Genomic DNA, 23,415 nt, shown 5'->3' on the forward strand with positions numbered 1-23,415 from the left:
TTATCCTGTAATTTAACATTAGCAGTGTACTTCAGTTACTCTTGGGCACACTTCTGGACCTTCAGCACATACGTAATTAGCTCTAGTTTCACAGTAGTGACAAAAATCACATGAAGACAAAGTCCATCTGAGAAGACAGAGCATAGTAAGCCACGAAGGACAAGATGTAGTGTGAATATTGCTGCTCTAAACCCATTCATAGCAGCAATCTGCTAATAATATGCAGCTTACTAAACATGTATAAGTGTCTTTAGTGCACTGTAACTAATCAGACCTTCCTCTACTTACAGGGACCTCAGTTACTCCGTCCACTCCAGCGGTCAGTGGAAGAACCAGTCAAACCCCTTCAAGCGAACCTCTTCAGAATGGTTATTTCCATCTCAATAAAAATAATAAAAAATAATGAAATCAATAAACACCACTCAACTCATTTAAATTCATATGAGCATTTGACCCTAGCCCAACAAAGGACACATTTATAAACACCACATTTTTGTCTTTTATTTACAGGACCACTCATCCCTGTCATCTGTGCTGCTGTAGGAGGTTTACTTGTGCTTTTGCTACTTGGACTGGTCGTCTACTGGAGATGTAGAGGTGTGTACAAATACACACACACACACACAAACTCAGCCACAAAATGTGCCTGGATTTATTCATTCATTGTTTTCATCAAGTTCAGGGTTTTGTTGTGTCCAGAGACTACCTGGTATCACTTGGGCATAAGGCAGGAACACACCTTGGAGGGGGCGCCAGTCCTTCACAGGGTGACACGCACTCACACATTCACTCGCACACTCACAGGATTAGAGTTTTTGAAGCAGTTTCAAGCAACAAAATCAACAAATAATATGTACAATTATAATGAAAAGTGCACATATTCTGAAAAGGTCTGTGGCTCTATTCTGCAGCTCAGAGACGAGGAGGGAAGGAGGGATGTGAGAGGCACAATGAAAGTGGGAGAGATCAGCAGTTACAGGTAAGATCAGATCTGACCGCTCTTTCAGCTCTGGGAGATTATCTTCAGTTACAAAGCCTTGATCTGGTCATCTGTGTTTATTCAGGATTGTGTTGATGGTGTCTACTGCACCATACCATCAGAGCCCACTGATGAACCAGCACAAGAACAAGTGAGTGGTCTTATATGTGTCTGGACACTAAATGTGAGACCCTTCATTGTTGTTGTCTATCTGCATGTCTTTGTTTAGCTGCCTATACGTGTGTTTGATTGTGCTCATACATTGTCTTATGTTGTGTTCCTGCAGACTACTTCAGAGGCGTTGTATGCATCTGTGAATAATCAAAGCAAGCGGAAAAAAACAGAAGAAAAGGTGAGATTTATCTCCTGCATTTTGGTTATTTTATTTCTGATTTTTAAATTTCAGCATAAAAATATAGTAATTAAGTAATGGGTTAAACATGGATTAGAGCGGTATATGGCATCTGGGAGGAGTTGGTGGGAGGAGTACAGTCCTTAGCTAATTGACCAGCATCAGTACCTTCACATTCTCACAAAAATGTTGCTATGTCACCTAAGAACGTCATTCTGATTGTGCTAGAGGTACATTGTTGTTTGTTAATGTTTCTGAATGTGTTGTTGCTGCAGGATGATGTGACATACTCCACTGTGGTCCACAACAAAACATCAACATCAGCACACACACTGCTGGACACTGGAGATACTACAGAATACGCCTGTATCAAACGCAGTTAACACACACTCACACACTGCTGGACACTGGAGATACTACAGAATACGCCTGTATCAAACGCAGTTAACACACACACACACACACACAGTTACTGTGAGCTGGGCGGACTGACAGAGGCGGACGCACACGCTAATAACCCAGACTTTATTTTACACGAAATATACAAAACAAACACAAATGAACTCGAGGGCAAACAGGAATTGAAGAAAGAACAAGACTAGGAATGAGAACCAGAAACAACATAACTAGCGATTCTAACAAACCGAGCAACTGGAAACAAACACGCGAACCACATGGATAGAAACCGTACAACTTGAACATAGCAAACAATACAAAGAACAAATGAACGGCAACAGGAAGTGAGGGAAGGGGACTTAAATACAAAACACAGACGAGACGCACCTGAGACAAATAACGAGGGTGACAAACAAGGAGGCGGAACAAAGGCGGGACTAAAACAACAACAAAACAAAGCCATGTGCTAAGAAAACAGACCAGACGGGACGAGGGCATGACAGATGCCCCCTCCTGGACGCTCAACTCCCGGGGCTAGACCTAGACCCCCCAGAAGCTGGCGCAGGAGGGAGCAAGGAAAACAAGGCAGTAACAGACACAGGAAATGGGGCTGGAGACAAGAGACTAGACTCTGGACAGAACAGGAGACTGACAAACGGGAGAAACCGGTGAAGAATCTAGAAACGGAGACACGAAAGAACTATAGATGGGTGGCAAAGCACTGAAACGAAGAGAATGGACTGGAGACAGAACCTGAGCGAGGACAGAAGACTGAACTAACAGGGGACGGGATCTGGGACTGGAAAGGACTAGACTGAACGGGAGTGGTTACATGAGACTGGACGGGAGTGGACAAATGAGACTGGACGGGGTGCTTAACATTGGACAAGGCACTGGAAGGGAACAAGGACTGGACGTGAGACAGGACAGACGACGGGACTGAGGCCGGGTACTGGGACTGAGCTAGAGGCAGGACAGAGGGTTGAAATGGGGACTGATGCAGCACAGGAGCAGAGACATGAGACTGGACAGGAGATGGGACTTGAGACAAGACAGGTAACTGGACTGGGGCTGGGTGCTGGGACCGGACAGGAGCAAAGACTGGTGACGAAACAGGGGACATAACTGGGGACAGGACAGAACCAGAGACAGAAGATTGGACAGGGGTATGTGACTGGACAGAGGCTGGGTGCTGGGACTGGACAGAAGACAGGACTGGGTAATGGGACTGGACAGGAGACCGGACAGAGGGTTGCAAAGGGGACTGGACAGGACTTGGCAAGGGAACAGGGACCAGAACGTTTACGGGGACAGAAATGAACACAGTGACAGGGACTGGGACAGAGACAAATGCAGACATGGGTACAGGGACAAAGGAGAGAGACAGGAACTAGGACAGGGACAGACAGGGGAACCAAAATAACATGGGGGTGCCCAGGACTGGCAAATGTCTGAGGGGAAGTCTGAGGGACCAGCCTGGGCACAGTTCTGGGGATCGGCCCCGAAGTCCTTGGGGCCTTCCCATGGACACATCCAAGAGCGGCCGGGGCCACAGTCACGGGTGCCGAAACGGCCAAAACCACAGTCACGGGAGCAGAAACGGCCGTAGCCACAATCACAGGGGCAGAAACGGCCGTAGCCACAGTCACAGAGGCAGAAACGGCCGTAGCCACAGTCACAGAGGCAGAAACGGCCGTAGCCACAGTCACAGAGGCAGAAACGGCCGTAGTCACAGTCACAGGGGCAGATGCGGCGGGCGCCGCGTTCACGGAGACAGGAGCGGCGGGCGCCGCGTTCACAGTGCCAGGAGCGGCGGGCGCCGCCTTCACAGAGACAGGAGCGGCGGGCGCCGCCTTCACAGAGACAGGAGCGGCGGGCGCCGCCTTCACAGAGACAGGAGCGGTGGGCGCCGCCTTCACAGAGACAGGAGCGGCGTGCGCTGCCTTCACAGAGACTGGAGCGGCGGGTGCCGCGTTCATGGGGACAGGAGAGGCGGGTGCCGCGTTCACGGAGATAGGAGCGGCTGAGAGGTCCTTGGGAGCTGGGAGCCCATTGGCGACGTCCACGGAGGCAGGGGGCCCTGCGGCGACGTCCACGGAGGCAGGGGGCCCTGCGGCGATGTCCACGGAGGCAGGGGATTGTGTTGCTCGCAGGGCATGTGCTGGAGCTCAAGAGGGTTTAGGGGGCTTGACGGGTGCACTCATGAGATCCCCGAAAGGTGCACCCCTGTTAGCCTCACCTCCGTTGTCCTGAGGTTGGAGGCTAACAGCCCCTACCCTTAACCCCCCAAAAAATTTTACCGGACCTGAGGGGGTAGTCCTCGGGAGTAGAGGGTCCTGCGGAGTTGTCCTCGGGAGTCGATCGGGAGAATCTGGCTCTCAATAGTTCGCTAAAAGTCTCCACCGTAATATGCAGGGCTCTCTCTCCCAGCACTTGATCCGCCCACTCCAATGCTCTCTCTTTGAGAAGTGATCTCATAAACATTACTTTGATAAATTCATGTGGCGCAGGAACAGTCAGGTAGTCAAAGTACAAGCGGCATTGGAGCAGAAAACCCTCAACCTTTGAAGTCCCCTCATACTCGGGGGGAACTCCCATATAGGACTGCAGGGTAGCAGGTTGATCTCCCACCTTTACCACTAAAGACTCCTGTGCCTTCATGATCGTCTCTTTGAAAAAATAGTCAGTGCTAGCTGCGTCCTTTGTTGGGTCGTTCATTCTGTTATTGTGAGCTGGGCGGACTGACAGAGGCAGACGCACATGCTAATAACACAGACTTTATTTTACACGAAATATACAAAACAAACACAAACGAACTCGAGGGCAAACAGGAATCGAAGAAAGAACAAGACTAGGAACAAGAACCAGAAACAAAATACCTAGGGATTCTAACAAACCGAGCAACTGGAAACAAACACGAGAACCACATGGATAGAAACCGTACAACTTGAACATAGCAAACAATACAAAGAACAAATGAACGACAACAGGAAGTGAGGGAAGGGGACTTAAATACAAAACACAGACCAGACACACCTGAGAAAAATAATGAGGGTGACGAACAAGGAGGCAGAACAAAGGCGGGACTAAAACAACAACAAAACAAAGCCATGTGCTAAGAAAACAGACCAGACAGGACGAGGGCGTGACACACACACACACACACTGCTGGACACTGGGGATACTTTAGAATACGCCTGAATCAAACGCAGTTAACACACACACAGCTAGACACTGGAGATACTTTAGAATACGCCTGTATCAAATGCAGTTAACACACACACACACAAACACACACTGCTGGACACTGGAGATACTACAGAATACGCCTGTATCAAATGCAGTTCACACACACACACACACACACACACACTGGAGATACTACAGAATACGCCTGTATCAAACACAGTTAACACACACACGCGCGCACACACACACACACACACACACACACACACACACACACACACACACACTGCTGAACACTGGAGATACTACAGAAAACGCCTGTATCAAACACCATTAAAACACACACACACACACACACACACACACACAGACACACAGACACAGACACATTCTTACAAAATACAATTTATTCATTCATGTTTTTGTTTTGTAATTTAGATGTGTTAAATGGATGTTTTTTTTGTATAGGGTTTTCTATGGGACATCAAATAGTCTGTAATATATTTGCACTGTGAGGTACCTAAATACACAACCTTGATGAGACAAACATGAACTGAATTTGCTGTAAATCCTGAACTGATGATCTACCCACTGAGCAAAATCCCACCCCAGGCGTGATGATGGTTGTCTCTCGAGTTTGTGCATTTAGTTTACACAGTGTAAGAGGCATTCCCTCTTTACACAAGCGTCCTCTAACCACAGAGTTCAGGATTCAAGCAGAGACTATGTTTTAGAAAATGTAACCAATTACATGCTAATAAATAAATCTGTGTGGAATCCATATTTGCATACTGAGTCTTTTATGATAGTTGTTATTGTATTTGTTATGTACATGAACTTGTTTAAAATACTTTTAGGTGCATCTACAGCAGTGTTAAATTTTGGCAGCTGATTTTGATTTAGATTTAGTCCTAGATTTTTTAATAAAACGTGTATTAATTTTAGTCTCAGTTTAGTCTTGTTTTAGTCAATGAAAAATAACAACAATTCGTTTTAGTCCATTAAAGATCTTGTCATATATTCCTATACATATAAATTATTTACTTTGTTTAGAGGTATTATTTATTACTATATTTCATAAACAATAGCTTAAATATGTTACATTTTATGTTATAAAATGTTATATATGTTACATTTAGAGACATGTTATCATCCAAAATTATTGAAGGAATATGGGAACAATTTTCTTCAAATACATTTTGCGCTAATTTAAAATGAACATTTTCAGTTCTAAGTGTGCTGCAGATGGTGTTTAAAAATGGAGAGAAAAGGATTTTATTAGAAGAAAAACAGAGTTGACTCATGCCATTTTAGATCAAAATCTCCTCACACTCCTGCAGTAAAATCATCTTTCTTCACATAATCATGTCACATAGTGGCAGATACTGTGGTGTGTCGTCTGAGTAGCTGTGAACAGAGACAGAGATGCAGGAAATGGGAAACTTGAACATGTGCCTAATTATCCTGGTGACAGCAAACAGATGGAGCCTTTTCCTATTTATTTCCTTGTTTTCAAATCAGATTTAACAGGTTATTTATCAGTCTTTCACATAATCGTGTAACTTTTCATTCATTTTAATTTTATTTAAATTTACACCAAATGCGCACAGAGTACTCTCACCCAGGAATGATCATCCACCTGGAGGACTAGGGGCACAAGGGGTTTCACCCAGCCAATCCATACCTGTGCATAGACACAGACATTCATTCACGTACACACTACACACTCATTCAGTCACACCAGGGCAGTTTTTTTGGAGTATCCAATTTGCCTAAACTCTTAGGAGTGTGGGAGGAAACTGGAGAAACATGGAGGAAACCCATGCAGTCAGAGGGAAACTCAACCAACATGGGACTTAAACATAAGATCCCAGCACTGACAGGCAAACATGCTAAGCACCTAGCCACAATACTGCTCATAGCTTCTAATGCTGGGAGATAAGTTGGATGATGCTTCAGCACTCCAGCAAACACAGATGGACTATGTAGCGGAGGAACTGTATTCACTGGAGTGCTGGAGCACAATCCAATGCCTTTGAGTTGAGCTGGGGTGGTGTTTGCCATCCAGAACTTCCAAAAGGTTAGAGAAGTGGGCTTGGGACTGAAACATTACTGGTTTGATCCCTGGACAGGAAAAAGAATGGGGTTAGGGAGTGAAAAGGAACAGTGCTTTCTCCCTCCCTCAACATCCATGGCTGGATTTCCCCTGTGGAATGCACCTAATCTGTTATGATAACTGTTGTTGTAACTGTTGTTAAAGGCTTCTTGTGCAATGTTCTTTTTCTTCTTCTCCTTATGACATTTTTATTGAAACATGTGACGGGATGTTTCCTCTTTCTGTAAACTGCAGTAGTGGGATGCGTCAGTGGTCAGTTATACACTGTCTTTAAAGTGAGGATCTCCTGTTCAGACTAAGACTGTAGTGAAGTGGTGTATTTAATTCCACAGTGAGGATGATAGAAATACAGCTGTGTGCCCTTCTTCTCTTTACAATCCTTCACTTTACTGAAGGTGAGTTCACTGCTTCTTCTCTTACTCTCTCTGTAAAGTCCAGTTTGTCATCGTTTCCTGTGTGTCCTGGGTCTCAGTTCTGAAGTGTAAATATATAAGCTAATGAACAGTTGAACAGAGACTGTAGATTGTGTTTTGATTGGACGTTACTGCAGCACTGTGCACTCCCTGTTGTGGATGAACAACAGGGAAGAGATATGTTTGATCTGGATCCTTCCATACTGTTTGTGTGTGTGTGTGTGTGTGTGTGTGTGTGTGTGTGTGTGTGTGTGTGTGTGAACATGGGTCTTACTGTTAGACATCTTTATAAAAAAATATTGGAGATTGAATTTGTTTATTTTTACCTAGTTGTATGTGACAGCTACAGCTGATGATGTCATAATGGTCTTGAAGCTGATTGGCTTCTTTTCAAGGATTTTATCTTCTACAGTTTTGTTTTCTCTTAGTCTTCTTTTATTTTTTCCTTCTCCGCCATTTATTTCTTGCTAACCTCTGTTTTCCTTCACTTTTCCCATCTTCCTTCCTTCCTTCCATTTATTCTATCTGCCCACAAATTCTCTTCTATTCTCTTTGTTTTCTTTTTACCTTCTTCATTTGTTTTCCCTTTTCTTCCTTCCTTCTAAACGTTCATTGTCTTCCTGCTGCAGATGTGTTTGAAGCTGTGGCTGAGCCAGGCTCATTTAAAGCCAAATGGTGTGCCACATTTGGGTCAAATATTCTTTGCTGGGTCATGTACCACACTCACTGCTCTCAGTTTCAGTCATCACTGTTTTTACTTCACTAGAGATTGTTTTATCACTGGTCTCTGAGTGTGTGTCTCAGAATTTTGACTCATTGTCCTGGTTAAGCTGAGTTAACCCGTCTTTGGATGTGTCCCAGTGTAAATCCAGCCCATTGTTAAAGGTAGTACCTGATGATCAGGGGGTTGGATGATCACTCATGCATTAATGAACTAGTTCTGTATTTCTACAGGGTGCACTCTGGACAAAAAAACACTGTATATGACAGCAAACCCAGGAGAGTCAGTCCTGCTGCCCTGTTACTGCACTGACCGCAAAGCACCTAAAACAATTACCTGGAAGAAATACTATATGAATGGAATATTATTGGAGGTGTCTAATGAGAGCAGTCAGTACAGAGGCAGACTCCAGCTGTTTAAATCTCACTCTCCAGGAAATCTCTCTCTGCTCATATCACACCTGACTGAAGAGGATGGAGGAGAGTACATGTGTAACATAGAAGGGAGTGGACACAGATACATCAGACTCACTGTTAAAGGTAAAACATGACTAAATCAAACCCCACCGTAACATTGTGTTTAATCCAAGTGTCAGTTAATGTTAGCAATATTAGCATCTGCAAATCATTAAATATCCACCAATCTTATGGCTAAACATATGGGTTTAAAATGCAGTGGCATGAGTTGGAGACATTCTTGATGGTAATTTAATGTTAAAATATAGAACACAAGAATAAAACACCAAAGTGAAGAAATCAGATGCTGAGAGTGACAGATTCGATTTTTGATTGACCCTAAGGGTGTTTAATAAATGATCAGCAATTTTTGAATGTGTGTTGTTACTGAGGTGGTCAGTAAGCTGTAGTGTTCGCCCACAAGTTGATGGAGAGTTTGATCATTTCAGTGCATTTAGTTGGCCTCACTGTCAGGATTCTGTCAGCTGTATTCTGATTGGCTCTTTGCCTCCTCCTACACATCTTCCAAAATAACAGACTTGTGATTGGTCCTACTGGGTTTCAATCAAATTTCTTTTCCTGCAGTAATAGGTGGTTCTTGGACATGTTACGTGGTGAAAGGCTGTACTGGTTTAAAGCGATGTGTACTGAACTGAATATCAATCATCACTGCCTTCACTTCACTATAGGTTTTATTTACCTGTTTAATTATTTATTTACCTGTGTATTTATTTATGGACTAAAATTTCTGAGTGTGTGTCTCTGAGTTTTAGCTCATTGTCCTAGTCAGGCTGAAATAATCCTCTTTGACTGTGTCCCAGTCTAAAGCTGGCAGCTGATTATAAGGGGATTGGATGGTCATTCATGCAGTTATTAAACTAGTTTGTATTTCTACAGTGTGCATTCTGGACAACAAAACATTAGATATAAGAGCACACCCAGGAGAGTCAGTCCTGCTGCCCTGTTACTGCACTGACCACAAAGCACCAAAAACTTTTACCTGGAAAAACTACAATGTGAATGGAAACTCATGGGAGGAGGTGTCTGATGAGAGCAGTCAGTACAAAGACAGAGTCCAGCTGTTTAACTCTCACTCTCCAGGAAATCTCTCTCTGCTCATATCACACCTGACTGAAGAGGATGGAGGACTGTACTGGTGTAACGTAGAAGGGAGTGGATACCGATACATCAGACTCACTGTTGAAGGTAAAACATGGCTTGTTTTACCATGTCCACTGACTCCTAAACCAGACCCCACTACAACATTGTGTTTAATCCATTAAATGTCAATTAAAGATGTGCTAGCAATACTAGCATCTGTAAATAATTGAAAACCTATTGATCTTATAATGAAACATTTATACTGTCATGGCCGAAAGTATTGGCACCCCTGAATTTTTTTCAGAACATGAAGTATATCTCCCAGATAATTATTGCAATTACACATGTTTTTAATACAAGTTTATTTCCTTTGCGTGTAATGGAACAACACAAAAAATAGAGAAAAAATGCCAAAATTAATATAATTGTACACAAACTTTAGCTTGCTTCAGAGACACACTAAGCAAAATTGGAATTTGAAGATAAGCTATTCAGAAAGAACTGGCCCCAAACTGGTGCCTGGCTGTTTGTGTCAGAGAGTCATAAAACTGACACTATAGGTCATTTCAAGTTAAGTTTACGACCGGGTCTTGGGGGATCATGGAACTCTTCTCAAAAGCAGGATGCAGAGAGACACTCCTGAGGATCAGTTTAACCTTAATTAAACCATAATTCCCATTGGTTTAAAACAATTTGAAGTTACATATGTGCACAACTGTTTGAAATTAGTTCCATTTGGACAATCAAAATGTGTGGGATTAATTTACATGTGTTTAAAGTCATTTTGGTTTATATGAATTTATGTAGAACCAAGGTGTCACGCCCTCGTCCCATCTGGTCTATTTTCTCAGCACATGGCTTTGTTTTGTTGTTGTTTTAGTCCCGCCTTTGTTCCGCCTCCTTGTTCGTCACCCTCGTTATTTGTCTCAGGTGCGTCACGTCTGTGTTTTGTATTCAAGTCCCCTTCCCTCACTTCCTGTGGTCGTTCATTTGTTCTTTGTATTTGTTTGCTATGTTCAAGTTGTTCTTGGTAATGTTTCGGCCCATGTTGTTCTCGTGTTTGATTCCAGTTGCTCGGTTTGTTAGAATCGCTAGTTATGTTCTTTCTGGTTCTCGTTCTTAGTCTTATTCTTTCTTCAATTCCTGTTTGCCCTCGAGTTCGTTTGTGTTTGTTTTGTATATTTCGTGTAAAATAAAGTCTGTGTTATTAGCGTGTGCATCCACCTCTGTCAGTCCGCCCAGCTCACCGTAACACAAGGTAGACACATACTATGTGTGTAGTTGGTTAATAATTAAGTAGAACATGGTTGTCTTACAGATATTACTTTGTGTTAGCATCTAATCTTTTATATTGCAAAAGCATGACTCAGAATTCTGGGATAGTCAGGAATTGTCTTCAAGTTTTTGTCTTGTCAAGGGTCATAAATTCTATGTGATGCCACTACCAAGGTACAGGAAAAAGCTAATAATGAGCAAGAAATGCTCCAATTCTCCCTCATTGAGGACACATCAGGTTTCCGGGGCGGGTTTTATAAACTCTGGTTAAAAACCTGTGGCGCCAAAAGACACAGGCTTCTTCCTCTTTATCTCCGCTGTTCGACTCTTCACTTTAAGGCTCCAGATACTTGGGGCGTTTCCTCGTTTAGTCTTTTTCAAGGCTAAAGTGTAAAAAGACCCGGGGTTTTTGAAATGACTCTGCAGGTGTCAAACTCATGGCTTTCTTAAACAGTCTTGGGCCTTTAAAGCATGGTCCAGATAGAAACTACAGATTAAGAAAAGCTATAGATTAACCCTAGCAAAATTTCAACACCACACCCAGAGCCTGAAAGAAACCTTAGACCTCTGACCCTCAAAAGGATGACAGCGCCTCCAGACCGAAGAAGACAACGACGAAGAAGACAGCCACAAGCACCCTCAGAATGACCTTCTGAGATAAGGCCCCAAGAGAGACCTGCTTGGACTGTCTCTCACAAGGCGGCAGATCAGCGACGGCGAAGATTCCCCACAAAGACCTTCAGAACGCCACCAGCCCGCGGTTGCAACCTACAAGGCCCGCGTCTGCAATTCTCCAGAAAGTCGTACCGGAAGGCACTGTCAGCGACATGATCCCTGTCCATCTCCGGATGCCAAAGGTCACATGGTCTCATGTCTCTCATGGCTCATGCGTTGGTACTGAAAGTTTGCTGGGATAAACAATAGCCTTTCTAGAATTTAGGGTAATAATTATCATAGAGAAATTCCCTCATATATTAATCTCCCTGTTCCCTCATGTATCGTGTAATCCATTTCATTATATGAATGTCTAATTAATATTCATTATTTGATATTACAATTAATAAACCAGTTGTGTGATAAAACCAATCCTTGGTTATTTGTTTGTGTTAGCACCTTTCTTGTACGGAATTATAACTTCTAGTTCAGATTCCATTTCAGAGTCAAGAACCCATGGCTGGTCAATGAGCATAATTCATTAATAATAACTAATTCTAGCTAATTCTGCTGTATAATATGTGAAGATGACCTACATGTCTAAGCTAAAATTAAAACACTAGGACACTAAGGACACTACATATTATGTAATGGCTCCCAAACATGGAGCTTAGCAAAATGATTTAAATAATTAAGTATTAATAAAATAATAATTAATTATCATTGACTCCGCTATGTAGTGCTTATGCCACCGCAATTACTATTTCCACTACATATATTATTTAATTTTGGCGCCCAACGTGGGGCATAATTATTTCATATATTATTTAATTTTAGCGCCCAACAGTAAGGTTAATAATCGTGATCAGAAGTTATGATTCCTGTACAAGAAAATCGCACACCAAATTAAGCGCAGCCTTGTGCTCAAGCGATAAGAGACACAGGCCTCACAACTGGTTCCTCCCACCTTAATCCCCTCTAATTCATAACTAGGACCTGTTCCTAAGTTAAGCCTCGAATGTGAGAGATGATTGTCATTTCACTGTTGTTTTGATTTAATGATTATTGTGAACACGCTTTTCATTCGTGAAATTATTAGGCTGCCGCTGTGCGCCTAATTGTGAAGTAATACTGTGGGTTTATCAGCTGTGCTGCGTCGCCCGCATGAAAAGCTTATGACACACCCGTGAGAGTATGTGTACGTTTTGAATTGCCAAAAATCTGAGAATTTCCGCATTTGATCTGCAAATGTTCTACCTCTGATATACGGCGTGTTAAAATACATTCATAAATGCAGGAATTGATTGTGAGAAGTGTTGATTCAACCCATAAGTAGTGAGACCACAGATCCCGCGCTCATAATTGCATGCAGAATCTCGTGCCTTGAATTTGTAATACAACGTGAATAGTGAACTTGCTCTAAAGTGGCCCAAACAAACTGGCAATGGTATGTTTTCCCTTCAGTGTACAAAACTAGAATGGTTTAAATCACGCCAAACCAGTGAACCTACCCCAGGGGGAGGAGTTATGTAAATAAGGTGTCGCCACTGACCCAGCCCTGGAAACACCAGGAGCCCTGTGGCTGACTTGTGCTATTGCAACTGAAGTCAATTTATAGTGCCCCCTTTTCTATGACTTGCGCTACTGCATGTAAAATTTCTCAGGTGCACCCTTGTGTATGACTTGTGCTATTGCAACTGAAGCCTGATCATTTAATGGCACTGCATGCAAAAACAACAGCAGAACTTGCTGCAGTCAAAGATGAACTCCAATTGTCTCAGCTCCTGCAGTCAGAGACAGAAAGCAAGCTAAACATTGCTAAAGCAGAGCTAGAGAAGCTACACTCACAGCTATTTAGCAACCAACAGAGAACCAGTCACATTCATAGGGAGCTGCAGAATCCAAAGTCCAAAAGTATCCCTGAGCCACTTTTCACAGCACCAACAGCCCCTACACCAGCTCCAACACTGGAGGTTAACAGAGTCCTCCCAAACACAGCCAAACATAGGTTCTCTCAGTTTAGCTATGTGCCTTCAACACAGTACCAGACTCCCTCCTACAGGGACCTGGACAGAATTGTGCACCACATAACGTGATTCGAGCCAAAGCCGGATGACTCAAATGAAATCTATTTGTACCTAAAAGATATAGATTTCTTTTTGCAAAGGTTCCCCGGAGCCACAGTAGATGACAGAATCTACCTGATCAGAATTTCATCCAGCAGGGAATTCAGCAGTTTCATTGAACGACAAACTAACTATGTCAGGAGACAATATGATGTGCTCTGTGATGTCACAGGCAGGACTGATGACAGCACTGCAAGTTAAACAACAAAGGCAGGAGTCACCCCATCAGTACTATCACCTCCTTAGACAAGCTTATTTCAGGCCCCAAAATGAACCGGGAATGGAAGAAGAGTTGAATTTCAAAACACTGTTTGTCCTAAATCTCCATCCCAACACTAGTTATTATCTAGGGGTTGCAGCATGTCCATGCACCCTGTCTAGCAAACAGCTGCATGACTTAGCACTCAAAGGCTTTTTAAAAGACCAACCAACTTTAAATCAACAGCCAGAAATGCCACAACATTTTAATTGTTACATTCAGCCTTCCCCCATGGCTGAATCATGGTATCCAAAACCCGCTCCATCTCACAGGCTTACAGAAAATCAGGGGAATTATAAACCTTTACAATCTAATAGGAGTTCTCCTCAGTCCAGTCCTCACTGGTCAGGTGAAACTCAACATCACTCAAACCCCTGTGTTAATCAATTAATGTCAGGGCACCCTCAGAATAAATTCCCCACCAGTAGGCATGAGAATCCAGCACCCAATGAAAACATTTTGGACCACGGATGGCCCCAAAACTCTCACACAGGCGACAAAACCCTAAACAAAAGCCCCTGTCCTAACTCAACTAACGAGAACAGGGATGATAACTGGAACCAGTGTGAAAGCTCAAATGATGGGAATGAGTCTGAAGTATCTGGAATTAGCACAGAAATTCAAGTAACCACTGAACAGGTGTTTTCGCACCTGTGTAAAGAGGAGCGTCAGACAGCTGACCTCTTCTCAGACACCTCAGGTGAAACTAAGCATGTCCTAAGGACCCCTGCAATTCAGACTTGCACGTCTGACCAATTTATTAAGGGGGGTGAAAATCAGACTCCTCTTAATTTCACGATTGTTCAAAGTGATCCACCTGCACCACAGTTCCTGGGCCATTTAACAGAAAAGGGGGGTGCTCGTAGATTAAACCTGACCACAGTCCTGGAAAAGAAGCTTGTACAAGAAGCTCTTTTGGACACTGCATCAGACATCACTCTGATGTCATCCACACTCTTTGATGAAGTGTGGGCTGCAGCAAACCACGCCCCATGGAGATTACAGTTACAAAACTGTTCCCTCCAAATTGTGCCTTATTTATACACTGGTATCAAAATAAGGTCTGTGGCAAGAGTGCTCATAACAATAGGACCCATAAGTTTGGTTCACCCTGTATATGTGTCTCCTATTGAAAAAGGACCTGCTCAACAGGCTTGAGCCACTGATAGACTTAAAGTGTTTGAAAATCTGGGCCCAGGTTCACAAACCCCTGCCCATCTCACACTCACATCACCTTGAAGCTCAGTCCTGCCACCTAAACACCAGGTCCACAGAGACTACTAACACCTTTCACACTCCAACAATGACAAAGCCAGATAAAGCCAGATAATCTCAGATAAAGCCAGATAATCTCAGATAAAGCCAGATAATCTCAGCTCATGATGAACAAATGACTGTCCACACAATAACAGTCCCTTTTGCTAACACCCATTTGGATCCCAAATGGCTTCCAGAAAGAGATAAATTAAAAGACCTGACAAACCAGGGTAACCACAAAAACCTCCCATGTGATTTTGATTACATTCAATTCCCAAGTGCAGGACAAAAAGGCAATTAAAGTGAAACATCACATAGTCCAGCAAAATACAAACAACACACAACAAGATAAGGGCAGCTTGCAAAACTCATCAGAGCTTATAATAATTATTATTATTATTACTGACTTAAATGACAAAAATATTAACAATTAATTAGAGAGGGAATACTGTCACAGCTACGTGAGTTCTTCAGGATTTTCAGACTCTTAATGAACAAACTCCACACACTATATTACTTCAAATAATGGAAACACTTTATTAAAGGAAAGATAATAGGTTGATAAACATAGCACAATCATCAAAATCTCACAGAATCAACACAGGTGAAACCAGTTCGACTTTAGTAAATGGGCTAGGCTATATGGCTTGTAAATGAGGTGTATGATTTAATATGATTTAATGATATGATTTAATTAGGGTATCATTTTACCAAGAGATTTAATTCATTCTCAGCTCTGGAAATGTGGAATTTAGCTTACTTTTCTATGATTCAACCACTCGATGGGTACAGCGGCGGTTTTGAGGTGATTGGAGAGAGGTCCAGCTTGGTTACCGTGGTTCTTTCATGGGAGCGTTGATGCTGGGTCAGCGTAGGCTTTGTCACTTGCGAGGCAGGCCGCTTCGGGCGCACTCAGAGCGTGGTGACGGATTTCCTCTGGCTCACTGTCCTGAGTGGAATGTTCCCTCCATAAGGGGGCACCGGAATAAAAGTTTGCTGTTTCCTCCGATCTTCAGAACTAATTTGAATTAATTAGCTTATACTTATTTTACAATTTTCCTCTGTCCCAGCGGTGTTTTTCTTATTCTGGCCACAAATAAGTTTCACCTGCTTTGATCAGTCAAATTTTCCTCAGGAATTTTCCTTATGATTGAAACAGTAATACACATCACTTTGTTAGTGAGTAGACATTCACCTGAGAATAACAGAGGGTAACATTAATACACATGGCATAAAACATGTTTATAAACAGTGGCCCCGATGCGTCTGTTATGTATTTGGAGGGAGATAGGGCGAAATGTGATTTCGCAAATGTCCACTTGGGGGCACTGTTGGTCCATGCTGTTTGTCTGGTTTGAACTAGGGTTGCGAGAGGTCACCACAAAGTCAGTTCTGGGGCCATCTGTTGATTTTGTAGAAGATAATCAGCCGCCATTTCTGTGCTGTTGGCAATAAAACTGGGGTTCTTTAATCCTGGTCTCCAAGACTCTGATTGATCTCCTAGGCTCAAATAAAAGTCATAAACTTGGGTTCCTACTTTTACTGTCCAGAAGAAGAAGGAGGAGTAGTCATCTGGCATCCTGGGGTCACTGAAGTGTGTTCTGCTTAGTCTTTCTTGTAGACATAAGTGTGTGCGTGAGTTTGTGTGTTTGTGTGTGTGTGTGTGTGTGTGTGTGGGGGGGGGGGGTGTGCAGAGTCTTTCAAAACACACACATTCTGTGGAATGTAGGTTATGTCCCAAAACATATCATCAGAGTGGAGAGTGGAGAATTTTTCATTTCTTGATCTGGTCCATACTCCACTACATAGATATCAGCAAAGCGCTGACTTCAAATGGGTTCCTCACAACCAGATGGAACCTCACCAAATCACCATGAGACTTGTAGGAAACAACACCCTTGTTGAGTCATAAAAGAGCAGCAGACACCCAGAAAACATTTAATGGTATTAATCATTAGCTTCCACAACCGAATATATACAGAAAAAAAAACAAAAAAAAACTTTCATCTGTACTTACGTCTGCCTGAAAAAGTAATCTGTGGTATATCAATCTAGAAGTAAAAATTCTAATTTCTACTTCAAGCATTGTATCCCATTCTAACTTGTGTATCGCTGTCCGTCGCTATGCACAGCTAATTCATAAAGCCACAACAAACGATTCAACAAACAGGGCTGCCGCAGTTTTCCTCTTGAAAACTTATTTTTCTTTGTTTCTTCAGCAATCTAAGGTGATAATGCTCACATTCAATGCCTAACAGGCCTATACCCACTAGTCATGTTAAATCAGAGTTCTTAGTAGTTAGCTTAACTATAGAGGAACACTCTGCTTATCAAGTAATTATCACTAAGGCAAAGATTTGTTTTTAAGTATTTGCATGAATAACTACCCTTGAAAATTTCATTTGATAACAATATTTCCTAATTAACATACACTTTTAACGTAAGGGGAACACTCATACCAGCATATTGGATCAAGTCCAATAATGTTTATTCCCATATTAAATGATCCCAGAAAGGTATCAACCCTGAGTGTATGAATGAATGATTCCACTGACCTTGCTGTCCACATTCATCTCTGCATTATCAGCTCAATGCTTCTAGAAAGAAAGCATGATCTGAAAGGGGGGGGGGGGGGATTTGTAGTGTGATATGATGAATGGGTATTAATTTCTAATAAGAAATTGTGACTTTGCGAGAGTATTTGATATACCCAAACCTTAGCTTGCTTCAGAGACACACTAAGCAAGATTGGAATTTGAAGATAAGCTTTTCAGAAAGAACTGGCCCCAAACTGGTGCCTGGCTGGTGCCATAAAACTGACACTATTGGTCATTTCAAGGAAAGTTTACGACCGGGTCTTGGGGGATCATGGAACTCTTCTCAAAAGCAGGATGCAGAGTTACACTCCTGAGGATCAGTTTAACCTTAATTAAACCATAATTCCCATTGGTTTAAAACAATTTGAAGTTACATATGTGCACAACTGTTTGAAATTAATTCCATTTGGACAATCAAAATGGGTGGGATTAATTTACATGTGTTTAAAGTCATTTTGGTTTATATGAAGAACCAAGGTAGCCACATACTATGTGTGTAGTTGGTTAATAATTATGTAGAACATGGTTGTCTTACAGATATTACTTTGTGTTAGCATCTAATCTTTTATATTGCAAAAGCATGACTCAGAATTCTGGGATGGTCAGGAATTGTCTTCAAGTCTTTGTCTTGTCAAGGGTCATAAATTCTATGTGATGCCACTACCAAGGTACAGGAAAAAGCTAATAATGAGCAAGAAATGCTCCAATTCTCCCTCATTGAGGACACATCAGGTTTCCGGGGCGGGTTTTATAAACTCTGGTTAAAAACCTGTGGCGCCAAAAGACACAGGCTTCTTCCTCTTTTTCTCCGCTGTTCGACTCTTCACTTTAAGGCTCCAGATACTTGGGGCGTTTCCTCGTTTAGTCTTTTTCAAGGCCACTACCAAGGTACAGGAAACAGCTAATTATGAGCAAGAAATGCTCCAATTCTCCCTCATTGAGGACGAATCAGGTATTCGGGGCGGGTTTTCTAAACTCTGGTTAAAAACCTGTGGCGCCAAACAACACAGGCTTCTTCCTCTTTTTCTCCGCTGTTTGACTCTTCACTTCAAGGCTCCAGACACTTGGGTTGTTTCCTCTTTTAGCCTTTTTCAAGGCTAAAGAGTAAAAAGACCCAGGGTTTTTGAAATGACTCTGCAGGTGTCAAACTCATGGCTTTCTTAAACTCATGGCTTTCTTAAACTCATGGCTTTCTTGTCTTGGGCCTTTAAAGTGTGGTCCACATAGAAACTACAGATTAAGAAAAGCTATAGTTTAACCCTAGCAAAATTTAAACGGCACACCCAAAACCTGAAGGAAACCTTAGACCTCTGACCCTCAAAAGGACGACAATGCCTCCGGACCGAAGAACACAACGACAAAGAAGACGGCCGCAAGCACCCTCAGAATGACCTTCTGAGATGAGGCCCCAGGAGAGACCTGCTTGGATGGTCTCTCACAAGGTGGCAGGTCAGCGACAACGAAGAATCCCCACAAAGACCTTCAGAACGCCACCAGCTTGGACGGCTGCGTCTGAAAGCCTCGGGAGAAAAGGAACGCCCGCGGTTGCAACCTACAAGGCCCGCGTCTGCAATACTCCAGGAAGTCATACCGGAAGGCACCGTCAGAGACATGCTCACTGTCCATCTCCGGATACCTAAGGTCACATGGTCTCATGTCTCTCATGGCTCATGGGTTGGTACTGAAAGTTTGCTGGGATTAACAATAGCCTTTCTTAGAACTTAGGGTAATAATTATCATAGAGACGTTCCCTCATATATTAATCTCCCTGTTCTCTCTCATGTATCATGTAATCCCATTTCATTATTTGAATGTCTAATTAATATTCATTATTTGATATTACAATTAATAAACCAGTTGTGTGATAAAACCAATCATTGGTTATTTGTTTGTATGTGCACCTTTCTTGTATGGAATTATAACTTCTAGTTCAGATTCCATTTCAGAGTCAAAAACCCCCGGTGGGTCAATGAGCATAATTCATTAATAATAACTAATTCTAGCTAATTCTGCTGTATAATATGTGAAGATGACCTAATTGTCTAAGCTAAAATTAAGACGGTAAGGACACTACATATTATGTAATGGCTCCCAAACATGGAGCTTAGCCAAATGAGTTTAATAATTAATTATTAATAAAATAATAATTATTTATCATTGACTCCGCTATGTAGTGCTAATGCCACCACAACGTGTGCATTACTATTTCTACTACAAATGGGCCTGACAAAATTTTAGGCTCCCTCCACTTAATATATGGTTGCGCGCCCTTTGGAAAAAAAATAACTGAAATCAATTGCTTCCTATAACCATCAACAAGCTTCTTACGCCTCTCAACTGGAATGTTGGACCACTCTTCTTTTGTAAACTGCTCCAGGTCCCTCATATTTGAAGGGTGCCTTGTCCCAACGGCAATTTTTAAGATCTTTCAACAGGTGATCAATGGGATTTAGATCCAGACTCATTGACGGCAACTTTAGAACTCTCCAGTGCTTTGTCTCCCTCCATTCCTGGGTGTTGAAGTATGCTTTGGGTCATTGTCCTGCTGGAAGACCCATGACCTAGGACAAAAACACAGCTTTCTGACACTGAGGCCTACACTGCGACCCAAAATCCTTTGGTAATCTTCAGATTCCATGATGCCTTGCACAGTCAAGGCTCCTGGTGCTAGAGGCAGCAAAACAACCCCCAAATATCTTTGAACCTCCACCATATTTGACTGTAGGTACTGTGTATTTTTCTTTGTAGGCCTCATTCCATTTTCAGTAAACAGTAGAATGATGTGCTTTACCAAAAGGTCTCTGTACAAATCTGTCCACAAGATGTGTTCCCAGAAGGATTTTGGCTTACTCTTTGAGTCTTTGAGTTTTGGCTCGTTGTTGTGGTCAAGTTAGGTCCCCTCTTTGACTGTGTTCTAGTTTAAATATAGCTCAAATGCTGCTAGCTGATTATCCATGGACTGGTTTGTCCTTTAAATATTACTGAAGTATTTCTGCATTTCTGCAGGCTGCATTCAGAATGAAGTCACACTGAATATCTCAGCACACCCAGGAGGGTCAGTTCTGCTGCCCTGTTCCTGCACTGACCACAACACACCTAAAACATTCACCTGGAAGAGATACCGTGTGTATGGAAATTCATGGGATGAGGTGTCTATTGAGAGTGGGCAGTACAGAGACAGAGTCCAGCTGTTTAACTCTCACTCTCCAGGAAATCTCTCTCTGCTCATATCACACCTGACTGAAGAGGATGGAGGATGGTACAGTTGCGATGTAGGAGAGAGTGGATACCGAGACATCATACTCACTATTAAAGGTAAAATATGATTTTACTTAGATAAAAAATTGCTCTGGAAGTTTCCTTTGGTCAGGGATCGCTGAGTGACTTCAGTGTGAATATGTCCAAAAATTTTTACTCAAGCAAGAGACATTTGGGTTGAAGAATTAGTCAACATTCATTCATTCATTGTTTGTAATCTTTGTCCAGTTCAGGGTCACGGTGAGTCAGGAGCCTACCCGGAATCATAGAGTGCAAGGCAGGAACACACTCTGGAGGGGGCGCCAGTCCTTCACAGGGCGACACATTCACTCACACACCTACGGACACTTTTGAGTCGCTAATCCACCTACCAAACACTCTCTCTCACACCAAACTCCTCACAGACAGTCACCCAGGACTCTGGAGCTGTGTGACTGTGGCATGACCTGCTGCGCCACCGTGCCGCCTTATTAGTCAACAACTGTTCTTTTTAAATGCTTTGTTGAGTCTGTTGCTGTTGGTAAATATTTTAATAACGTAGTTGCTGTTGTTTTGTTGATGTTGCTGTAGGTGTTGATCATTTTGCTGTTGCTTTGCTGATATCAATGTTTTTGTTGTTGTAGACATTGTTTTTGTAAATGATGAAATTGTGTTTGATGGTTTTGTTGATGTTGATGCTCCTATGTTTAAACAATAGTGTTTGTTTCAATTTTAATTCTTTTGATATTGTTATTGTTGGTAAAGATTATGTTGATTTTTGACGTGTTTGATAGTATTATGTTGATGCTGTTGTTTCTGATGGTGACTTGGTTGACGATAAAATTGTTGCAGTTGCTGATGTTGTAAATGATGAATGTGTTGATGGTTGTTTGCTGCTCCTGTTGTGGCTGTTCAGGATGTTACTATTGCTGATCTGGATGTTGTTGATGATGTTGTTCTTGTTGTTGCTTCAGATTCTCCACAGTCTCTTCCCTTTGTCCCCTTTGCCTTGGCGACTGTGATCTTGCTCCACGTTGTTGTGGCTGTGGTTTACTGCACCATGAGAGAGAAAGGTACAAAAAACAGCATCATGCTCTTATAATCCCACTCATCTTCCTCTATATCACTGTAGATCTACCCTCAGCTTTCTCAAGTCTGAGTCTGTGTGAGATTTTCATGTTTATTTTCCTCCAGTTCCAGACTCTGCCACAGCCATCTATAGCAACGTTGGTGAAGATGGAGCAGTGAGGCTTCAGTAGAAGAAGGAAGAAATGTGTTTGGGATCATGGGCCTGATTTGAATATTTTGCAGAACAAGCGGTTACAGATAATGAATGAATGAATGAATGAATATGTCACTTTATTTTTTATGTGTATTTTAAAAATAAATCTCATGCTCAAGGTTTAATTATAATTGAAATTCTTTCCAATAAAATGTACCTCTATATTTTGCAACATGTAACATTTGATTTAGTCATTGTGATACTTTATTTTAGTAAATTAAAATATTTTTAAACTTTAATTTCTGCTCCTGCATATTTATACTTTTTATAATTGCGTGCACGGTGGGAACACACCCTGGAGGAGGAACCAGTCCTTCACAGGGCAACACACAATCTCACACCTATGGACACTTTTTTGAGTCACCAATCCACCTACCAATGTGTGATTTTGGAGCGTGGGAGGAAACCAGAGCACCTAGAGGAAACCCATGCGGACACAGGGAGAACACACCACACTCCTTACAAACAGTCACCTGGAGGAAACCCATGCAGACACGGGGAGAACACACCACACTCCTCACAGACAGTCACACGGAGGAAACCCACGCAGACACAGGGAGAACACACCACACTCCTCACAGACAGACACCTGGAGAAAACCCACGCAGACACGGGGAGAACACACCACACTCACAGACAGTCACCCAGAGGAAACCCACGCAGACACAGGGAGAACACACCACACTCCTCATAGACAGTCACCCGGAGGAAACCCATGCAGACACAGGAAGAACACACTACACTCCTCACAGACAGTCACCCGGAGGAAACCCACGCAAACACATGGAGAACACACCACACTCCTCACAGACAGTCACCCGGAGGAAACCCACGCAAACACATGGAGAACACACCACACTCCTCACAGACAGTCACCCGGAGGAAACCCATGCAGACACAGGGAGAACACACCACACTCCTCACCGACAGTCACTCGGAGGAAACCCACGCAGACACAGGGAGAACACACCACACTCCTCACAGACAGTCACCCGGAGGAAACCCA

General features: G+C 42.6%; 1 protein-coding gene across 1 annotated transcript; it reads left to right on the forward strand.

Annotated features, from left to right (window-relative positions):
* The first annotated feature begins 9,475 nt into the window (after positions 1 to 9,475).
* Positions 9,476 to 22,386, forward strand: LOC136702748 (polymeric immunoglobulin receptor-like). Its single transcript, XM_066677888.1, has 4 exons — positions 9,476 to 9,827; positions 20,897 to 21,205; positions 22,102 to 22,200; positions 22,322 to 22,386. Exons 1-4 carry the CDS (start codon positions 9,476 to 9,478, stop codon positions 22,384 to 22,386), a joined length of 825 nt encoding a protein of 274 aa, XP_066533985.1.
* The last annotated feature ends 1,029 nt before the right edge of the window (positions 22,387 to 23,415 follow it).

The sequence above is a fragment of the Hoplias malabaricus genome, chromosome 7, assembly GCF_029633855.1.
Source record: "Hoplias malabaricus isolate fHopMal1 chromosome 7, fHopMal1.hap1, whole genome shotgun sequence".
In the NCBI taxonomy this organism is placed as follows: domain Eukaryota; kingdom Metazoa; phylum Chordata; class Actinopteri; order Characiformes; family Erythrinidae; genus Hoplias; species Hoplias malabaricus.